The sequence below is a fragment of the Myiozetetes cayanensis genome, unplaced genomic scaffold (genome assembly GCF_022539395.1).
Source record: "Myiozetetes cayanensis isolate MyiCay16 unplaced genomic scaffold, myiCay2020 scf1, whole genome shotgun sequence".
NCBI classification, from domain to species: Eukaryota; Metazoa; Chordata; class Aves; order Passeriformes; family Tyrannidae; genus Myiozetetes; species Myiozetetes cayanensis.
This window is the reverse complement of record NW_026086604.1, coordinates 74,195,116-74,213,554: the sequence shown is the minus strand read 5'-3', so window position 1 is coordinate 74,213,554 and position 18,439 is coordinate 74,195,116. Positions and strand designations below refer to the sequence as shown.

General features: G+C 40.5%; 1 protein-coding gene across 1 annotated transcript in view; it reads left to right on the top strand.

Moving 5' to 3' along the window:
• Positions 1 to 18,439, top strand: part of MYO10 (myosin X) — a 167,117-nt gene that overhangs the window by 119,265 nt on the left and 29,413 nt on the right. The window contains exons 20-22 of the mRNA XM_050316122.1: positions 14,679 to 14,803; positions 14,956 to 15,070; positions 18,193 to 18,299. Of these exons, the coding sequence (XP_050172079.1) occupies positions 14,679 to 14,803; positions 14,956 to 15,070; positions 18,193 to 18,299 (347 nt within the window). The remainder of the gene's footprint in view (positions 1 to 14,678; positions 14,804 to 14,955; positions 15,071 to 18,192; positions 18,300 to 18,439) is intronic.

Sequence of the window (18,439 nt, the reverse complement as noted above, 5' to 3'; positions counted from 1 at the left end):
TATATGTGATTGTGTGACATGGATAGGCATTCATGAAATTGCAACTACTGATCCCAAGTCTGAAGTATTTGCTTTTTATAAATACTGAGCAAAGAATTTGGCTTTTCTTCCTTCTTGTACACTCTACCAAGCATTTGAATTGCAAACATTGTCATGCAAATGTATGCTCAGAAAAAGTGTGTACTTCATCAAGCTCTGAAAGTTTTCTTCTATAACTACAAAAAAGAAGTCCCCCATCTCTAGATGTCAATTTACATTCAAATCCTGTTTGCTGTGTTCTCATGGTAACTATTCCAAGGGAACATGCACAGTCCGTGATAAATAGACATCCTTAGACCTCCAGAAGCATTGCTGGGGTATAGAGTATTGTTCTTTAGCAAAAACTTTAACGTTCGTAAGTCCCTTCCTTGCTAAACTGTGTCTTGGGGCATTTTGTGCATTTTATCTCTTAAGGTTTAGGAATTTGTTGGCTGTGAAATGTATTTACATTCTTACTGCCTATAAGGTGAGATTAGCCCTTGTGTCCTGTTAGTCAGGAATATCTTCAGCAATTGCTGTAGAGCCAGCCCTCGCTAGGCTTGACTTCCTTTGAGTAGCAGCAGGAATGAATTAAGCAAGTACAGCCAAAGATATCACATGAAAGACTTGAAATACCAGTGAGCTGAAGAAAGCCCTGTTCTGTGTGTGTCTGTGTGTGTGTACATAGCTGCAACTGCTAAAGATTCAGTTTTTCACAATGGATGAACGCTGAAGGGTGAAAAAGTCTTAAAAGGTAAGGGGTTTAATTCATGCAGATTTTTAAATTATTTTAATCTTGCATATTTGAAGCTGCAGTGGACTTGTAGAAAAATAATCTAAAGTGCCTGTAGTTTGGCTGAGCAAGCTGTACTGGAAATGTTTCTGGGCTTGTATTTTCTTTTAAGAGGGTAAATGCATGGAGAATCAAGTTTATGAAAAAAGAACTAAATTTACTGGTCTAATCATATTTTTGAGCGCCAGGAGAGCTTTGCTGCCAAGCAGTCTGCTTTAATAAATCACACTTTGTTTGAAAGTTAAAGGGATGATTGTTTGCAGAGCTGGGAAAAAGTCAGCAGAAGTAGAGCTGTATGTGCAGAGGGGAGAAGACCTGTGTTGTAGTGACGGGCTGCTTTCTGGAGAAAGATCTTTTCTGTTCAGCAGTCTATGGTATAAATTTGGGAAAACAACCTATGTAAACTTTAGATTTATAGTATTCCTGTAATTTATTAAGGCATAAGGCACAGCTGTAGTTTTGTGTTAATTACATGCTAAGAAAGTGATACTGGAGACGAGTGTGTTCAGAATGGGGGGAATCCAGTGAGATATCTTCAAAATGCAGAAGTCTAATTTTGTAGTTTTACTAGAGAAACTTGATGGGGCACATTTGAAACAGTAATTTTTTGCCATAGAAATACAGGAAATGGAAAATGCCTAGGAAAATTTATTGCAGTAGTAATGGAAAGGATACCATAACAGCAGTACATTCTGACTTTGTTTGCTATGTCAGCTCTCCCTTCCATCCCCAGTGAAGTATACCCCCCAGCACAACATGTAAAATAGCTCTGTTCACCACTGGTTGTCTTTGCTTCTGGGATCTGCATTTTACTTCTGCTTTCCCACTTAAAGTGCTTGTCTCTGCAAACATTAGAATTCAGCCACAGGGTAGAAAATTAGGATAAAATTGCTTGAGAGAACCTGTTATGAAGGGAATGGGTTTGATCCTGCATCATTGAAGTCTATGGGAGTTTTATTCTGGTGTCAAGAAGAGCAACCCTAGATTTGCCTTGCAAATCTAGGTGGAGGATGTATGATCTGATAAAACCCCTGAATGGGACCGGGAAACAGGGTTCTCATAACTTGTAGTTGTTCTTCTCTCACTGATGTTAAAATATGTCCCTTTAAACCCCGAATGGTAGCAGTGGTGGTAGCTGGTTTTGTTGTGTGACACATCAGTGATATTTATTCAGCATTTCTTTCACTAAACCGGCTTAGTTTCAAAAAAAGATAAAATTGTTGTGTTTCTCATTTGTTGACTTGTTAAAAAAAAAAAAATACTTACAACCTGTAACATAAATGGAAGCATAACAACAATGTTTTTCCAATACAGCTAGATTACTGATAGGAATTACGTGAAAGTTAGAGTGCTGTCCCAGTCAGAGCAGAAGTTAATGTTGTGTAAGACTAGAAACTCCTAAACTGCCTAAACTCTTAACTGCTTATGTACATATATATGGCTTTTCTTAATTTAGTCAGAGGATGAAGCAAAGACTTCAGAGGGGAAACCTCACTATTATGGATTTGTAAGGACTAAGTACACTTCAGAACATCTGGTGTTAACTCATGAGATGAAACATTAAACATGAAATGCCTACTGAAAGTGCATCAAGGCATCTTATTTTTGTTGTCTTGTAATCAGAATTTACCATTTCTGGTGGCTTTATGCAGTTTATAAACCTCAGAAAAAAGGCAGGTCCTTTCTTAACAGTGTCATTAGAAGTCAGGTTGTGGCTTCAGTTGTATGAAGTTCTAGCTGCTACTGTTACAGTGTAGTAGCTGTAAAGTCTATGTTTTAGGACATCATCTGAGCCATAGCTGTGTGATGGCAGTCAGTCTAAACTACAGGAAGTTTTTGGCTGACACATGACGAGGTTTGAGGCTGCTGTTGTTAGTTTGTCTCCTCTCCACATTCCTGATGCGTATTCTGTGTTTAGGCAACAGGGAGCTGGGCAGCTGGGATACAGGAGCTTTGTTGGGGAGGAGATAGCACCACAGTTTCTCAGGCTCTGTGGGCAGTATTCCTTTTGTTGCTTGGTCCCAAGCATTGGGCAGGGACACACTCTCTTCAGGTCTGTGAAGCTGCTGGTGAGCCAAGAAGCCCATTGCACCATGCAAATGATTTGGCACACTGGAAAGTTTTTTGGTTTTGCTACCACCTTGGATTGTGGCACACACCTGTGAGCATTGCATGATATTTAGTGTGGGAAAGGCAAATTTGTCACCACACTCATAGTACTAGGGTCTGTTTCCACTGTTTACATGAGATGTATTGTTGCATTTTTGAAACTCACTCTCTGTAGATCTAGAAATCTTAAAGTAGATGGGTTGAGAGTAGACATCCAATTTCAGAAACCCAGATAAATGCCGAATCCTCTGTGATACTGGCTTTCTCAAATGAATGGCTGCCTCAGATTCAGCATGGAAAAGGTGTGTATGTCCATCTGCAACTTCCTAAACATACCATTTGTGCATATTTACCAAAAAGAAACAGTGACCAGCCTCATCAATTAAATAGTCTTTCAAAGGGAGAAATGGTGATTTTTATTAAAAGTGGTGTAGCATGTAAATTAGCTTCAAAAAGAATTCACATGTCAAACAAAAATTGCATTTAGGGAAGCTGATTCTATCTTAAGTGTCTCTTTCTGAGTCAAACATTAAGGGTTATGCTGGGTTGTATACTTGAACCAGCCTAGCAATTTCTCAGGGGAGAAATGGCTGTTCAGGATCTAAAATTGCTGTTTCCCTGTGACCACTGGCATGCCCAACATAACAAACCTCACACCAGCCTGGTTCTTACAGGAATGTACATTTCATTAACCTCAATGGGCTCTAATCACGTGTGTAAATGCTTTGTTTAAATTATTCCTGTTTTGATGCTGCTTTGGCCAGCACAGAGAACCTGGAGCCACAATGCATTTTGTCACACAGCTCTGAAGAGGAGCGAGGCATATGCGCAGGTCCCTTACAGTGCATACCCAGCCAAAAGTCACAAGTCATCTGCACTGAGAAGACAAGACTTGTTACATCTGTTGCTTCTAGTGGTGCATGTTCCATGCTGCTGGCCAGTCCCAGGAGAACGGAGTGCTGGTAAGGCAGCAGTGAAAGGGCTTCTAACCAGTCATGGAGTCTCAACAGTCTGTTTTCAGCATGATCAGAAAATATGGAAGAGGGAAGAAAAATCCACTTCTAGAGCAGGAGGAGCCATATTCTTATCTGAATATGATGCAATAGATTGTAACACCATAAGTAAGGACAGAACTTTTCTCCACACAGTCATCTTAAAAATAGATAAAGTCAGCCAAGTGTGTGGTTCATGTAACTAAGTAAAGATGGAACTAGTCTTAGTGAAACAAAGGGCTGTCAACCAGCATCCCTGGCTGTGGATTCTGCAGGCTTTGAGGAAGTGAATAGTGGCACCACAATTAAATCACTCAGAAGGTGGTTGAATGTTAAATTAGTTAGACACCAATGTATATGTTACCATGTATTATAATTCATTCTTTCTCTCTCTAGATATATATATGTGTGTTTAGATAAATCATTTAATACTTAGTTTGATAACTATATTGATGTTAAGGAGGTTTATTGCCATCCATTTTGGGCAACGGTGTACCATGCTAATAAAGCAAAGTTAATTTACTCTGTAGTTAACCCTTAAATCACAGATGTTTAAGAACTGGAACTAAGAAGTCGCTTGTGCAACATTTTTTTTGTGAGGGAAAAATATATGGTGACTTTGATTGCAAGTATTGATGCTTATCAACACATCATCTATTGCAATGAGATGACAAACGTGGAGGTTTTTTCTCTACTGAATGCAATTAGTATCAGTGCAGGAAGCACAGAAGGGGACAGGAGGTACCTGCTGTTCTAGCCAAGGTCATGTTGACTCACCTGTGTGTAGCCTCCATGACAGCACAGATAGCTGTGATCTGCAGAGCTCCTCCATCTCATGTTCATATAAAATACAAAGAAATCAGTAAAGGGGCTTTTTGTTTTACTTATACTGGAAAGTTCTGAATTTCAAGAAATACCTAATTTGATTTTGATGTGGTTCTCAGAAACATCAAAGAACTCAAGGAGGAGAATTTGCAACTCTCAATGGGAGGATGGGACAGGACTGTTGTGTTATAACGAAGCAGCCAGAGGAGAACATATTTATTGTCTTTTTCTGTGAAATAAATGTACATTTATTGCCCTTTTCTGTGAAATGAAGAACAAACAACTGTCTTCCTTTTCTGCCCCTGCCCTGCAAACACACACATACACGCATTTTGCTAGTCTTGTAAATGTAAATGTATAGGAATGTAAAAATGTATAGGAATACATGAACAGCAGCTCAGAGGACCAAATTCTAAGAAAAATGCCAAAATTAGACTGACGCTACCCGAGATGTGCTGAGATGTAAGATGTAGGAGTAATTAACATACCAATTACATGGGTTTGAGTTGGGCCACTTATCTGAACTATCACGCAAATCTTGCTCTCAGCTAGGTAGACATCTGTGCTGGTCACAGAGATCCCCATCACCTCTGTAAACTTGAATTTCCCCTCTCTAGATTTTAAAAGTATCTTAAATGCAGTGTTACAGGGTTCATGATACTTAAAGGAGATCTCCAGACCACGCACTGCAAGTCTACTGCAGCATAGCTCTTGTTCAGCCCTCAGTATCCCCAGCTCCCTCAGGTTGAAGCGGAGCCTTTGGGAATGATCCAAACAGTGAGAGCCCATGTACAGCACCATGGGACATTTCTGGTGAGGGGCATGCCTGCTGGCCGCTCTGGCAAGGGGCAGTGCAGGAAATTGGGTGGCAGGGATGCCTGGGGAGGGCTGGGCTGTGGTGCCTGTGCAGGCAGCAGCCCAGAGGCAGCAGCCCTGCTGTGAATGGACCTCTGTGCCTGTGCCGGGGTGGGAATAATCTGCCCTTTCAGTGCAGTCCGACCTCCGGTGTCCTAGCAACACAAAGCTGTTCGACTGAATATTCTGTGGCGTTCCCCATTTACACGTACAAGGTATTGGCTGTTCTTTAAGCCTGGCTGGTTTCCCATTATGGCTTTCGAACAACAGGCTTGATACAGGAAGGAGAAGGGACAGGGCTACTTAGGAGATAATTTTATAAAACCACATATTTTTTCAGTGGAGGAATTATAATGGAATGTTTCCTTGCTTGAGAAAGCACCGAGCAGACTGAGCATTACGTCAGCCTTGTGCTTTGTAGGCATCTTTTATGGGCCACAGAGAGAGTGAACCATATACAGGGGCTAAATTCTTTGGAGAAGGAGAAACTGCTTGTGGCCTCAATATTAAAAAAGGGGTGTAATCAAGCAGTAACTTATTAATATTACTTGAATTTGATTTTGACTTTAAACTATGAAGTTGCTGCCCCTTAGGGCCATACAACAAACATGGACACTCCAGACTTAAATCAGTTAAAGGCAACTCATACTTTTTTATTATTTTAAACCTTGTAGTTTGCAGAGGTGTGATTCATGATTGTTGCAGGGCCTTTCCCATTTTTGACAACTGTAGTAAATAATTTTTATTATTTTGTGGTGAATATGTGAAGGCTTTATAATGACTTTTAATGTAAGCTAGTCCTTAGTACTGCAGCCTGTGTCTTCCTGGACAGTCAGCCACAGTAAAATTTCAGCCAATCTGCCCTTGCTGGACCATCAAATACTTGCATACATAAAGAAGGTTACTGAAGTCAGCATTAAGTTTCTTAAAATAAATAAAAGTGGTATTTTCTTCCATAACTGGCATGCCGAAGGAGGGCCAGTTAGATCTTTTAGTCTAACTCAGTGTGTGAGGAAGCCATTAGTGTCTGCTGGAAGGAGGATGACATTCTGTTTTCTCTGAAGTGTCTGGTGGCTTGAGACAGTCCTACCACCATGGGTAAGCTCTTCAAATGAATGCAGTCAGTGAGAAAAACTTGTGCTTTCTGTTTTGGATATGTCTTTGATTTTCATGGGTTTTATGTCTTTATCTGCTGGATATTAGAAATTGTTTTTGAATATATACTCTTGGTATGGCTACTCCCTGATTACTATCAGGGCCTCTCAGCTTTCTCAGTGATGAGCTCTTCAAGGCTTTTATTCAAGTTCCTTGCTGTCTTTTTGAACTCAGACCTTTATTCTCATGGCTCTTACCTAGTGGTTTCCAGTGTAGCCATCTCCTTTATTTTTCTCCAAAACCAGACATTACATTTCAGTAGCAGTCATGCAGCTGAGGAGCACAGTTTAGCCCCCAAATCACTAAACTGACTTCTGAAATAGCAGAGGTCTCTTTAAAGCAATGCCCCAGAATAGAAGAATATCAAGATGTAAATGGCATTTGGGCTTGGGACCCAAAAGAAATAGGCTTTGATGTGACCTAGAGAAGCAGTAGGAAGGTGCCTAGGACTGAAGCAGAGAATAAAATGAGATTTGGATTTAGAATCCTCTTCTACTCTTCTTGTGCTCTACAAGTTGATGTCTCTTGTCCCTCTGTGGAGTGCAATGTTAGCCCCCTCCACCCATGAGCTGAAAGTGAGGTTCTTCCACCTCCTCCTTTCTACTTAGCTGCAATGGAGAAGAGGAGGCAGTAGCCCCGTATCCTCTCTTCCCCTGCATGAAGCTGTAGTCTGAAAAAAAGTTGCTCAATTTTGTGTCACCAGGGAAAGCCAGGAGAGTTGTGATAATGTGGGTCAAAGTTATCTGCAATACTATTTGAGAATGTACTGCTGAAGTGATACTGGGTTAGCATTTCAGTGAGAACTAGCTTCTTGGAGGGTTTCAAGTGTGAGATTGCTTTTAGTAACTGTACACTAGGTATTAGGAACATCGAGGATTAGGTTCTTAATGGATTGTTACAAGGTTTTACAGCCAAGTCAGACTTTGGCTACGCCAGATGAAATTCATCTTAATTCATCTTAATTCATCACACGTTCTCTCAAGTATTTTCATCCTAGTTTTCTGTCCCCTGATGAAACTTTATATCTTCTGGGAATAAATGCTTGATACCAAGCACCATTATCAGAAAAAATCATGTTAGAGGGACCATCCTAAAACATATTTTACTGCTTTTAAGTATAGTAATGTATTTATGTGCCCAGCCTGCCAACAAATTGTTGAATAACAACAAAATAAAATTTAAAGTGTGGATGAAAAGTCTGGTATGGAGGAGTGAAAGTGCAGGGAAAAATTAAAAATAATTAAAAAAAAGATAAAGAAAGCTGAGGTCTCAGTCCAGGTAAGTTATTTTATGACATGGAGGGTCAGGGTTTCCCCATCTGCATTCGGTCTGTATGCAGCCTCAGCAGACATGGAGTGGTATGTACAGTAGTTTTCTTGACCACTATAATGAACAGGGGTGATGTTGTTGTTGCCTATCTTGACACAGGGTTGGTAGGGAAGGATAGCTGCTCTTGCAATTAGTAACTCACTGCATGTTTCTTCATGGTATGTCTGTGACTCAGGGAGCCTAATTGATTTTCTTCAGAAGAAGCCTGCTGACTGGTCACAGTGTGGGGAGGATGAGACCAGATTGGGGTTTAGTCTGCAGGGACTGGAGGCTTCAGTGAGGATGACCTCAGATGAAATGGCAACAGATTTCTCAGAGGTGGAAAGAGGGGTTTATGAAAAGTTCCAGCTGGGGTCCGTGTTGCGAGTCGCACCTTCTGTCAGTGTGCTGTGAGACCCTGCCAGCAAGGCTTCAAACCTTAAATCCCTGTTTTCCAAATGCTTTTAATTGCCTGTCTCACATGGATGGTCCTGCAGTTTCGGTTTTGGGACTAACAGCCCATGAGACTTGCTGTGCATTTCAATGGAGTCCCTGACTAATGTATTCAAGCAACAAGGGCTCACTTTAGCTGAAAATTTAGGCAATCACCAAGCTCTAAATATGCACTTAGAAAACTTCAGTATCTCTGGTGTTCAAGCCTGTGCCTTTAACAATCCATTCCTATTCTGCAAAGGTTTAACCAGTGTATAAGAAAGAACAGTCATTTTGAGTATCTGGCATTTCTCATGTGAAAGAGTGAGCAAATTCTGTTTTTCTTTAGAAGAAATTCCGAATACCTTTAAAAAGGAAGGTTCACAAAGAGGCTGTTGTGTATTTACTCAGGGGTAGCATTTAGTCCATACAAATCAAACAAAAAGATTACTCTGAAATGTAAGAGTACAGTGACAATAAGTAATAAAAAGTAGATTAAATAGACTTGGGATTGTGATTTTATTGTTCATTGTTGATGAAAGCATGAAATGTCAGCAAGCCAGTCAGAATCATTTGAGCATCTTTTCCCCAGTAAGGAAGTTAGTTCCAGCTTTTATCTTTGCTGAATATAGTCAAGCATGACCTGAAATATGACCACAACATCTTTGTAGATGTATCTAATGCCTTGACCTAGTTGAAATTTTCAAACACTAGTACAGATTGTTGATGTAATGTACTATTTCATACCTCTTTAATGGGCTGCTGTCTTAAAAATGTCCTTGAGATGCCCTTGCTTGTAAAGTAAGCTGGGTGACAGGCTGAATATAAATACAAAAGCATTTTGACATTCATTTATTGGGTCTCCTGCTTTGACTGTTTTGGTACAGTAGAAGATCTCTAAGATTACAGTGTTCCTTCTATGCAGTACTATTTTTATCAGAGGAAACTCTAACCTGTGGCATGAGAGTGGCTAATTTTGAAGTCTGTCTCTTATCTGAAGTACCCAGGGCTAGAAGATGAGTCACACAGGTCAAATGCAGTAGCTGGAGTTGGAAGAGATCAGCTAATCCTGTAAACTGCTTGCTGCAGGTAAATGCAGTGCTTTCACGTTCAGACCTGCAGAGACTGTACCAAAGATCCAGCATATCATTGCTGAGTTTGCAGTGAAATCCGGCATGGAGTTTGCAGCAGAATTTTTTTCTGGCACACGGGTTGTTGTAATATACCCATGCACTTTTTCTAGCAAATTGTCACCAGCAGTGTTAGTAATTTTTACAGTCTTTTTATGGGGTTTTGGGGTGGTTATGTGGATAAAGGCCAGGAGGACTTTGGACACGCAAAACACTTACTGTTATTTCAGATTTCAAATATTCCTTGACTTGCCAGTGCCAAACGGTAGAAATGCCACATAAATTTTAGCTGTGGCATGTTCTTTGGTTTTATTCTCTTGTATTCTTATGGTGTTTGTCTGAACACAAATACTCTGGGACAGTAAGGTAATGGCTTTCAAAACAAAGCAGGCATCAAACTTGTCTATGTTTCAACCCGTATCTGTTCCAGTTACAGCTAGCTGCATGCTGGAGAAGACCAGAGAGGGGTTTTTTTCTTTGAAATAGGCTCTTAGGTGAGTGGGACCTGGTGTTCCAGGTCCTTGGGCAGGACACGCACAGGTTACAATCCTCCTTGTGCTGGAAATGCAACAGTTCTGGGGTTGAAAATCTGTTGAAACTGTTGTCATCAAAGTTCAAAACCTACGCTAAAGGCAAAGAAAGACTTACCTCTTTTTATTTGCTACTGGTTTTCTCCAGAGGAAAATTGCCAGGACTTCATCTTAGGAGTAAAAGGGCAGATTTAAAAAAAACTAAGACATGGACAAAAGGTACTGGTGTTTAAATAAAAAAATTACTTTTTTACATCCGCTTTTCTTTCTCAGCATGTGTCTTCCACAAAACACTTTCCTAAGCCAGGAAAACCAGCACTTCTAAGACACTTCTAAGCAAAGCTGTCATGGCTCTACTCAAGTTCTTAGAGAGAAATCTAGAAACAAGGGACTGGGTTTTTTTTCCTTTTCCCCCACACCTCCCCTACCCCCCCCAGTCTCTCTGTGAAATCCCTTCTGCCTACATAAAGTCTGTGAGCCTGCTGTGATCTGTCATTACTGTGCCTGTACTCTTGTGAGGCAGCCAGGAGTTCAGAAAGGAAGAAGGATTTCCTCAGGGTGAAGTCAGGTATCCTCTGTGTTTCAGTAGGGCAAATGATGCAAAGAGCAAAAAAGTGTTGTGTTCTCTGTGTTACTCAGATGCTTGGGGTCTTCACTAAGGGTGCTGTCCAGGGAAAAGGGATGGTGTTTTTTTCAAAGCTCAGTCAGACTGTAATCTAAGGATCTATTTTATCTCTAAAATTATCCATAGGTGTTAGATGTCTGTCCTAATGGTGCTTCTAATTGTGATTTCAGTCAGAAGCTTTGCCCTTTAGGAGACTCACTACAGATCAGAGCAAGCATTTAGCAGCTTAAGGAGCCAAAGTCACACCAGCAGAGACTCCAGGTCACATTAAAGCCTTGGCATTGGTGCTGTCTGGTGCAAATTCAGTGGAGACTTTGGGATTCAGGAAATAATGAATCACAAGTTGTGTCTGCACCACAAAAACCAACCCTTATCAAATAGAACAGACCTGACTTGTAGTTATTAATTTCACATTAATGTTGCTCAGTGCCTCAACATGGCTGTGACTGATGTGATTCCAGCTGTTGTCTGCTGATTTTGTGTACGTAGTAGTTTAGTGGTGCCATTCCATTATAAAAGTGAACTATCTATTGAAAATTGAGCTGATTGCATCTCAGACAATTTTGGAAACTATCAGTTGACTTCCTTTCTTGTTGCCTTTTCTTTTATAAATTTGATTTTACTTTGCAGGAATCTTAGTTTTAGGAATTATTTCAAATTTTTACTGTGGAAGATGTATTGTTTTAAAATCACTCACTGTTCTCTTGCACTACGGTTCAATAAATGCACTTGCAATTGATTTTTTTAGTTATGACGGGTCCTAACATCTGACTGATGTTATGCTTAAGGTTATCCCTTCCTGCAAGTGTTTATATGATTGAGGTTGAAATCCTCTTCATCCACTGAGTAAAACTACCTGAGGTAGTAGTATTGGCAAATTGTAAGTTGGATCTGCTGGACTGTTGTGGCTACCAGTATGTGTGGGACTGCATTTGTTATTTCTGATTGGTTTTGTTAGATGTGGGAAACCCTGGATGCATTTCAGTGTTTAGGGTTTCAGCTCCCTCTATGACCAGCTGCAGCTCTTCTCCATACTGCAAGGTTTCATGCTTTTCTTTAAAAATGCAAGTATTTGAAATTAGGTGTCTGTGTGACTATCCCACCTTCTGGTGACAGAACAGGACTGTTTCAAATTTCAGTAGTTGCAGGAAAAATGTTATGAAAATGTGGCCTCTTCCTCTGTGACTTAAAAAAGATTTTTAAAACAGTAACATGAGATTTCAAGCCAGCTGTGTGGGTGACTTTTGACTTTCAAAATGTCTGGGATTGACAATAACAGGGTTAGATGGTGCAGCAGCCATCTGGCTCTCGAAGTGGGAGGTGCTCCCTTGCAGAGGGAAAGGCTGCGTTGTGAGAGAGACATCTGTCACGTCACCAGCATTTTGCCTGGCTTTGCTGTATCCCCACTCCCGTCTGTGCATCTGCCTCCTCACCTCAACACACCAAGAAGAGTGTTGTGTTTTCAAGTCTCGTGAAGAGTGTCACCTTTTGAGCCAGTGAGTTTGGGTGGGGTTAATGGACTAAAAGCAGTTTTATTGTTAAAGAAAAAGAGATCTATTGACCTGTGTCTGCTTGTGGCAAGCATCACCCTTCAGGTACACAAGTTGAAAAATGAATGTTTTTCACTATGATTTTTGTGCGTATATCTGTGTTCTTCCCTGCCTTTCCTGTCAGGCATCATCAGTCTTGTGCACAGAGAGGCAGACAGGTGTGTGCATGGACATGCAAAGGGCAGCTTTGCCAGGCTAGTTCCCTAACTAACAGCAGTCACTTGGCTGCCATAAAGTCGAGACATATAGAAAACACTGTTGGCAATACCATTCATGACAGTATCAATGCCCTCATTGTAAGCATTCATGCTGTGTGTTCACTATAATACAAAGGTTTTGCTCATGGTGTGTTTTACTTGTCGTGGCAAAATTCAAATGAAACCCATTGTTGAGAAAGATGAGTTTGTTGACACCTTTCACAGAGGTGTTTTTCCCCTTTAGAACTTTCATTTTTTTTATACGTGTGGGTATTGAACTAAAACATGAAATCACATTTGTAACAGTGTTATTAATGTAACAACAACCAGAGTGGTGCAGAGTTGATGTAGCTCTGGAGTGTCCCTTGGATGCTGTCGTAGAGGGAGGGCAAAAGGAGCTGTTGGCAGTGGCTGATGTTCTCCATAGCCCCAGTCTGCCCACTGGCACCAGACTGGGTCCTGATGGCACACATGCAGTGCTAATTACGCCAGGCAGACAGGGCTCACGGGGTGAGCAGCCACTTTCTAAAACACAACTGCTTTTGAGTTTTGTTCAGTGCTATTGACTGTGGAGGAAGGGCCAGGCTGTGGTGCTTTTCCACTGGAAAGTCTTTCTCTGTTGGAGGAACAGTGAGTGATGGGGAGTGTTAATCTATGCAGTTCTGCAGCAGCTCGCTGCAGAAGGGCTGCTGCATCTGCAGAGGAGTCTCCCATCTCTGCTCCAGAAAATAAAGTAATGGAAGGAACAATAGCAAACTTTTGGTTTAGACATTTTGTCTTTTAAAGAAGGCAAGTAGAAGCCAATCTATCAAAATTTTTGAAGCTACCTAATTAACAACTCAGAGGTGTCATTATTAGCATGTAGTGTTTTGTTTTGTGGATAAAGGCCTTGATTGAAAAGGTTATACTGGATATTTGAAATGAAGTTTTGAGTCTGTGCTTCCCTGAATTTGGGGGAGTAATTTATTTGCTAAGTTGAACATGAGGCATGATTAAAGCCAGTTAATAAATACCAAGAGAGTCCTCTGGCTTACAGTTGCCCAGTGTTTGATCTTACTGTCCTGTTGAAGACTTTCAGATCTTTATGTGAACCTCTAACTGTTTCTATGAGATCCCCCTGTCTCAACTTCTTGCAAAATACTGAACACTGTACTCCAGCCCTGCAAATGACTGTGCAGCAGGGTAAGCTGATGGTTTAAAGTGGATGATGATAGATCATGCTGATAAATTAAATGTTGTATTTACATGTGGTGGCATTTTGGTACAGGGGTTGCCCGTGCTTTGCCAGGCAGCAATTTGTGCTATCTGAGTAGCTTTGCATGGCTGTGGCTGGTTTACCTCAAAGGACAGTGAAAGCACAGGTGACCCTCAGGGTTCTCCTATGGGATGACAGGATCCCTGAAGCTGCCAACAGCAGAAACATACTGATTAGTATTCACAGGTTTTCATAACTGAGTGGCTGGAGGGTTATCTGTTTTCTAAATGAAAAATTATGCTGAAAGAACTGCGAGCAAAATAAGGGAGACTTACTTCAGATAAGCAGATTTTTTTTTTCTGTTTACAGAACACAATATGTTTACTCTTTAGCAACAAATTGAAACTCTTTTAAATACAGCTTATTAAAGATTTGGGGTACCAGTGGCAAATTCTCATCCCTGTTCACAGCAGATAATTGTCAATATACTAAAATTTGAGTATTTTCTGTCCTTCTGGTTTTGTTTTTTATTAAAATCATACCACTGTATTTGTTTATCTTCAACATTTGGGATCATCTACAGGGACTTTAAATTGAATTGCTAAAGAAGCAAAATAATCAAACTTATAGCTCTTGACCTCTTAGCTACCTGTTTTTTTTTTCTGTTGTTTCTTTCTGCACAACAGTGGTCTGCAAATATACATGAGATGGAAAGAGAGAGCTGATTAGATTAAATGACTGTAAATACTGTGTCTGTGGAAATGATACTGTGAGATTACCCTGTGATTTCTATTCTGTAGATACATTTTTGTATGCTCAGAACTGCTAATATCCTGTAAGACATTGTGTAGCCAGTTTTGAGCCTTTGTGCATTTCAGAGTCATACAATTTTCCCTTTCTTTATTTCCCCTGACATCTCTAACCATTGCTATTAAAACTGTTGGTTTGAACCTGCTCATTTTAGATGCCAGACCAGTTTGATCAGACAGTGGTGCTTAACCAGCTGCGCTATTCTGGGATGTTGGAGACGGTCAGGATTCGGAGGGCTGGTTTCCCAGTCCGGAGGCCCTTTCAAGACTTTTATAAAAGGTAAACACACTGACATGTGCACTTCAGCTGTAAATCACGGGTACCAAGTCAGCATTCCTGTGTTGAGGAATAAAAGTAAAAAGAAAAAAAATAATATGGCAAAAATAGAACTTATTTCTTAAATGAAGCAATAAATTCTTTTTGTTTGCCAGGTATGAAGTCCTCATGAGAAACTTAACTCTGCCTGAAGATTTAAATGAAAAATGTGCAGTCCTACTTCGTCTCTATGACAGCACAAGCACTGAATGGCAGCTTGGAAAAAATAAGGTAAAATAGTCTGACTGTGCATATTGTGGGGCTGGTGCTTGTACAAAGCTGAGGGGATAGGATTTAGACTGCGCAGCTGCAGAGATGTAGTTTGTAATGGTAATTACTTCTGGCCTTAAAAGAAGCTGTGCTTGCCTGTTGGTGCTCTTGAAAGACTTACAGCAACAATTAATGATTGTGCTGAGGAATTTGCTGTCCAAGGCACTTAAATACTGACTGATGATTTCAATCATGGAGAAAGAGTCAGCTTGAATTCTCTGTCACTGCTCACAATTGATAGCACTGGTGAGGATCAGAACTTGAAATATGGCATTTGGATTTTATCATCTTTAGAAGTATGGAGTATGTGAGGTAACACTTCTGTTCTTCAGGGCTGCTCCACTCATACTAGTAAACCCATCTATGTGATGCCTCCTCAGTGGTAGAAACTGGGGAGGAATTTCAGCCAGTGTTCACGTGGCAGAGTTGAGCTGCAAGGTGTGTTTGTTATTCTAGCCTGCGAGTCTTTTTCAGAGGTAACCTAGACACTGATGTGTTCAACCAGACAACCTGAACTTTGGCCAGAGCTTCTTTTTTTCTTTTTCTTTTTTTTTTAATCAAATTATTTTAATTAATATAATCAAATTTTAATTTGAGAAGTAAAACAATCCAGGTGGTTTTGCATGCTCATTTTGCAAGTTTGATTTCAGAAAACAGATTGTGATTTGTGCTCTAGGACTTCAATAAATGCTTTCACAAGCATTGCAAACTCAAGAGAAGATTCCCCATTGCAGGATTTGAGATTTCCTAAATATTGAAAAGTCTTTTAAAACCTTTCTCAGTGCCATAAGGTAGCAAAAATATTTTTTAAAATCTTATTGATTTCTGTATGAAACATGCTTCCGCTTATCCTTTTCTCCTGAGAAGTGCATAGTTTTGAAGGGTTTCTTTCATTCTGTATGCTTAAGGAGTCTCAGATTTCTATTGGGAAAGTTGTTTTAATCATTTTACAGTTACTGTAATAGAATATTAAATATTCTGCTAGCAATTGATGTCATCTTCCATCCCATTTTTGTAGACAATGGCTTACAGACAGCACAGTGGCCTGTATTTCCCATTATATTTTCAGATGTAGCGTGTTAACAGTATTTATGCATGGACCCCGGAGAGTGCTTTGGCATCTTAGGGACATATATTTATCAGAACCTGAAATTGTTTTAATCAACTGCTCATCAGGACCTTGGCAGGAGTCAAAGCTCTGTTGTGACTTCCCTGGCTGGGGTTTGGCTCGTCCTCCCCCAGGAGTTACCTGTGCATTTGTAAGAGTCTTTGTAAACAGCTTATTGTAGAGGAAAACAAGGGGGCATTGGTTTCAGACTGAACATGGGATGGGGCACTATTCTGCCCCTATGTTATTTAAAATAGATAATAATGACATTGCAATGATTTAGCTTCAGTGTGACTTTTTTTTTTTTTTTTTTTTGTCTTTTACATCTCCAGCTGCAATGCACCTGCTCAGGAAAAGGCATTAACCTGGGCTTAACATCTGCTTAGCATCCATTTCTGTTCAGGAACTTAGCTGAATACCTCTCTGAAGCAGAATTTTGTTGTGGTTTTAAAGCTACTGTGTGCAGAGCAAAGAAAGATTGCCCACTGAGTGAAAGAAAAGGCTTTTTCCACTAGTAAAAACATTGTATAGAAAGAGCTGCCCAGTGCAACTTGGACATTAGAACTCTGAGACTTTCTGTGGAACTTTTTATGTTCCTTACTGTTGGGTAATTTGTGCTAGAAAGTCCCTTTCTAGTTTTGTTCAAAACTCACAACTGTACCTCTCCTCAAGAGTTCTTCCTCTTTGGCTTTGATGATGGGCTTTTTTTCACATAAATGCAGACAGAAAACTAGCTTCTTTTGCATTTGAACACCCCCAGAAGTTTATTTGGGTTCTTTTTTTAGGTGGTTTTTTTTTTTTGCAGGAGGGGAGGAGGAATTTTTGGGCGGTGATTTTGTGGGTTTTTTTCACAGTAAGAGAAAAACTTGAACACTTCAAGGAAGCATTCCTGCTTTTAGATGTCTTTTACAGCCCTTCTCCCTTAGCAGATCCCACCCTGTCCGTGAGCTTTCCTTATTGCCACATTGTGGTGTGCAACCTGGCTCTCATCCTGCTTAATCAAAATGTCGCTGGACTGGCTATTTCCAGCTGCCCATGTGTTAGGCAGCAGCATGCCAGGCTGTTGTCACCTATAGCTGATACCAGCAGACTTGGCCTTCAAAAAAGAGAAGTTGAGAAGAGCTGCAAAAAGCACTGACAGCAGATAGCTCACCAGTATGTGACTGTGTGGTAAAGAGCAGATGTCAGGGCAGGTGGAACAGGGAAGCTGCCTTCCCTGTGACCCTACTTGACTGGAGAAGCAGTTTTATTCATTTAAGGCAAAATAAGCTGTGTTAGCTCAGTGTATGTCAATGCCACATGCTAAAGATGCCTCTAAGAGGTACTAGGCAGTCCAGGTGAGTGATCCAGGTTAGTGCTTGGAAGAGAGCCTGGGAAGCAGGGAGAGGGGCTGCCTGTGGGAGAAGGGCTGGCTGTGGTGGGGTATCTGGCCCTGGAAGCTCTTTCCATGTAACAGCAGGAAAGCACAGTGAAGTCAATGTGAATATGAAACCACTCATTTCTGTTTACTTCTGCAGTCCTATAGCAGTGTCTTTGGAAGCAGCAAGGCTTGTAAATCACACCCTGATGTGACTGTGGAACAGCTAAATTATTGGGGTGGTATTGCTGCCCCTCAAAATGGGAAGTTCATTATAAGTCCTGCAGCTTCTCTGGCCTGTGTTAATCTTTGGTGGGAAAGGCTGTTCAATGAATCCAGTAATTATGGGGTTTTTTGGGAAAAACCCTGCTCCTAATTAAAAATTTCAGTAGAGTAATCACTCTTCCTGCTGAAATCCAAAGTAAGAGGATCATCTACAAGTATTTTCTTTTAAGAGAATACTTTCTTTTCTTTTAAAGTAGAAGGAGAGGAAATTTCTGAGGAAACAGTACATTTGTCCATGAATTCCAAGCTGAGGCTTGCTGTTTGGCAGCACCACAGCTGTCCATTAAATATAATGTTCTCCAGAAGTTGTTAACCAGAAGTTTTCTTATGTAGGTGTTTCTCCGGGAGTCCTTGGAACATAAGTTGGAGAAACAGCGAGAAGTGGAAGTCACCAAGGCAGCAATGATTATCCGAGCACACATCTTAGGTTATGCAGCCCGGTAAGTGACTAGACAAGAATATTAATTATCAGGATTTGAAATAAGTGGATGGGGTGTCAAGGAGTTAAATCCTTCTGACACAATTCTTAGCTTTTTCTGAGGACCAGGCATTCAAAAACGATAAGTGGCTTTTGAAAATA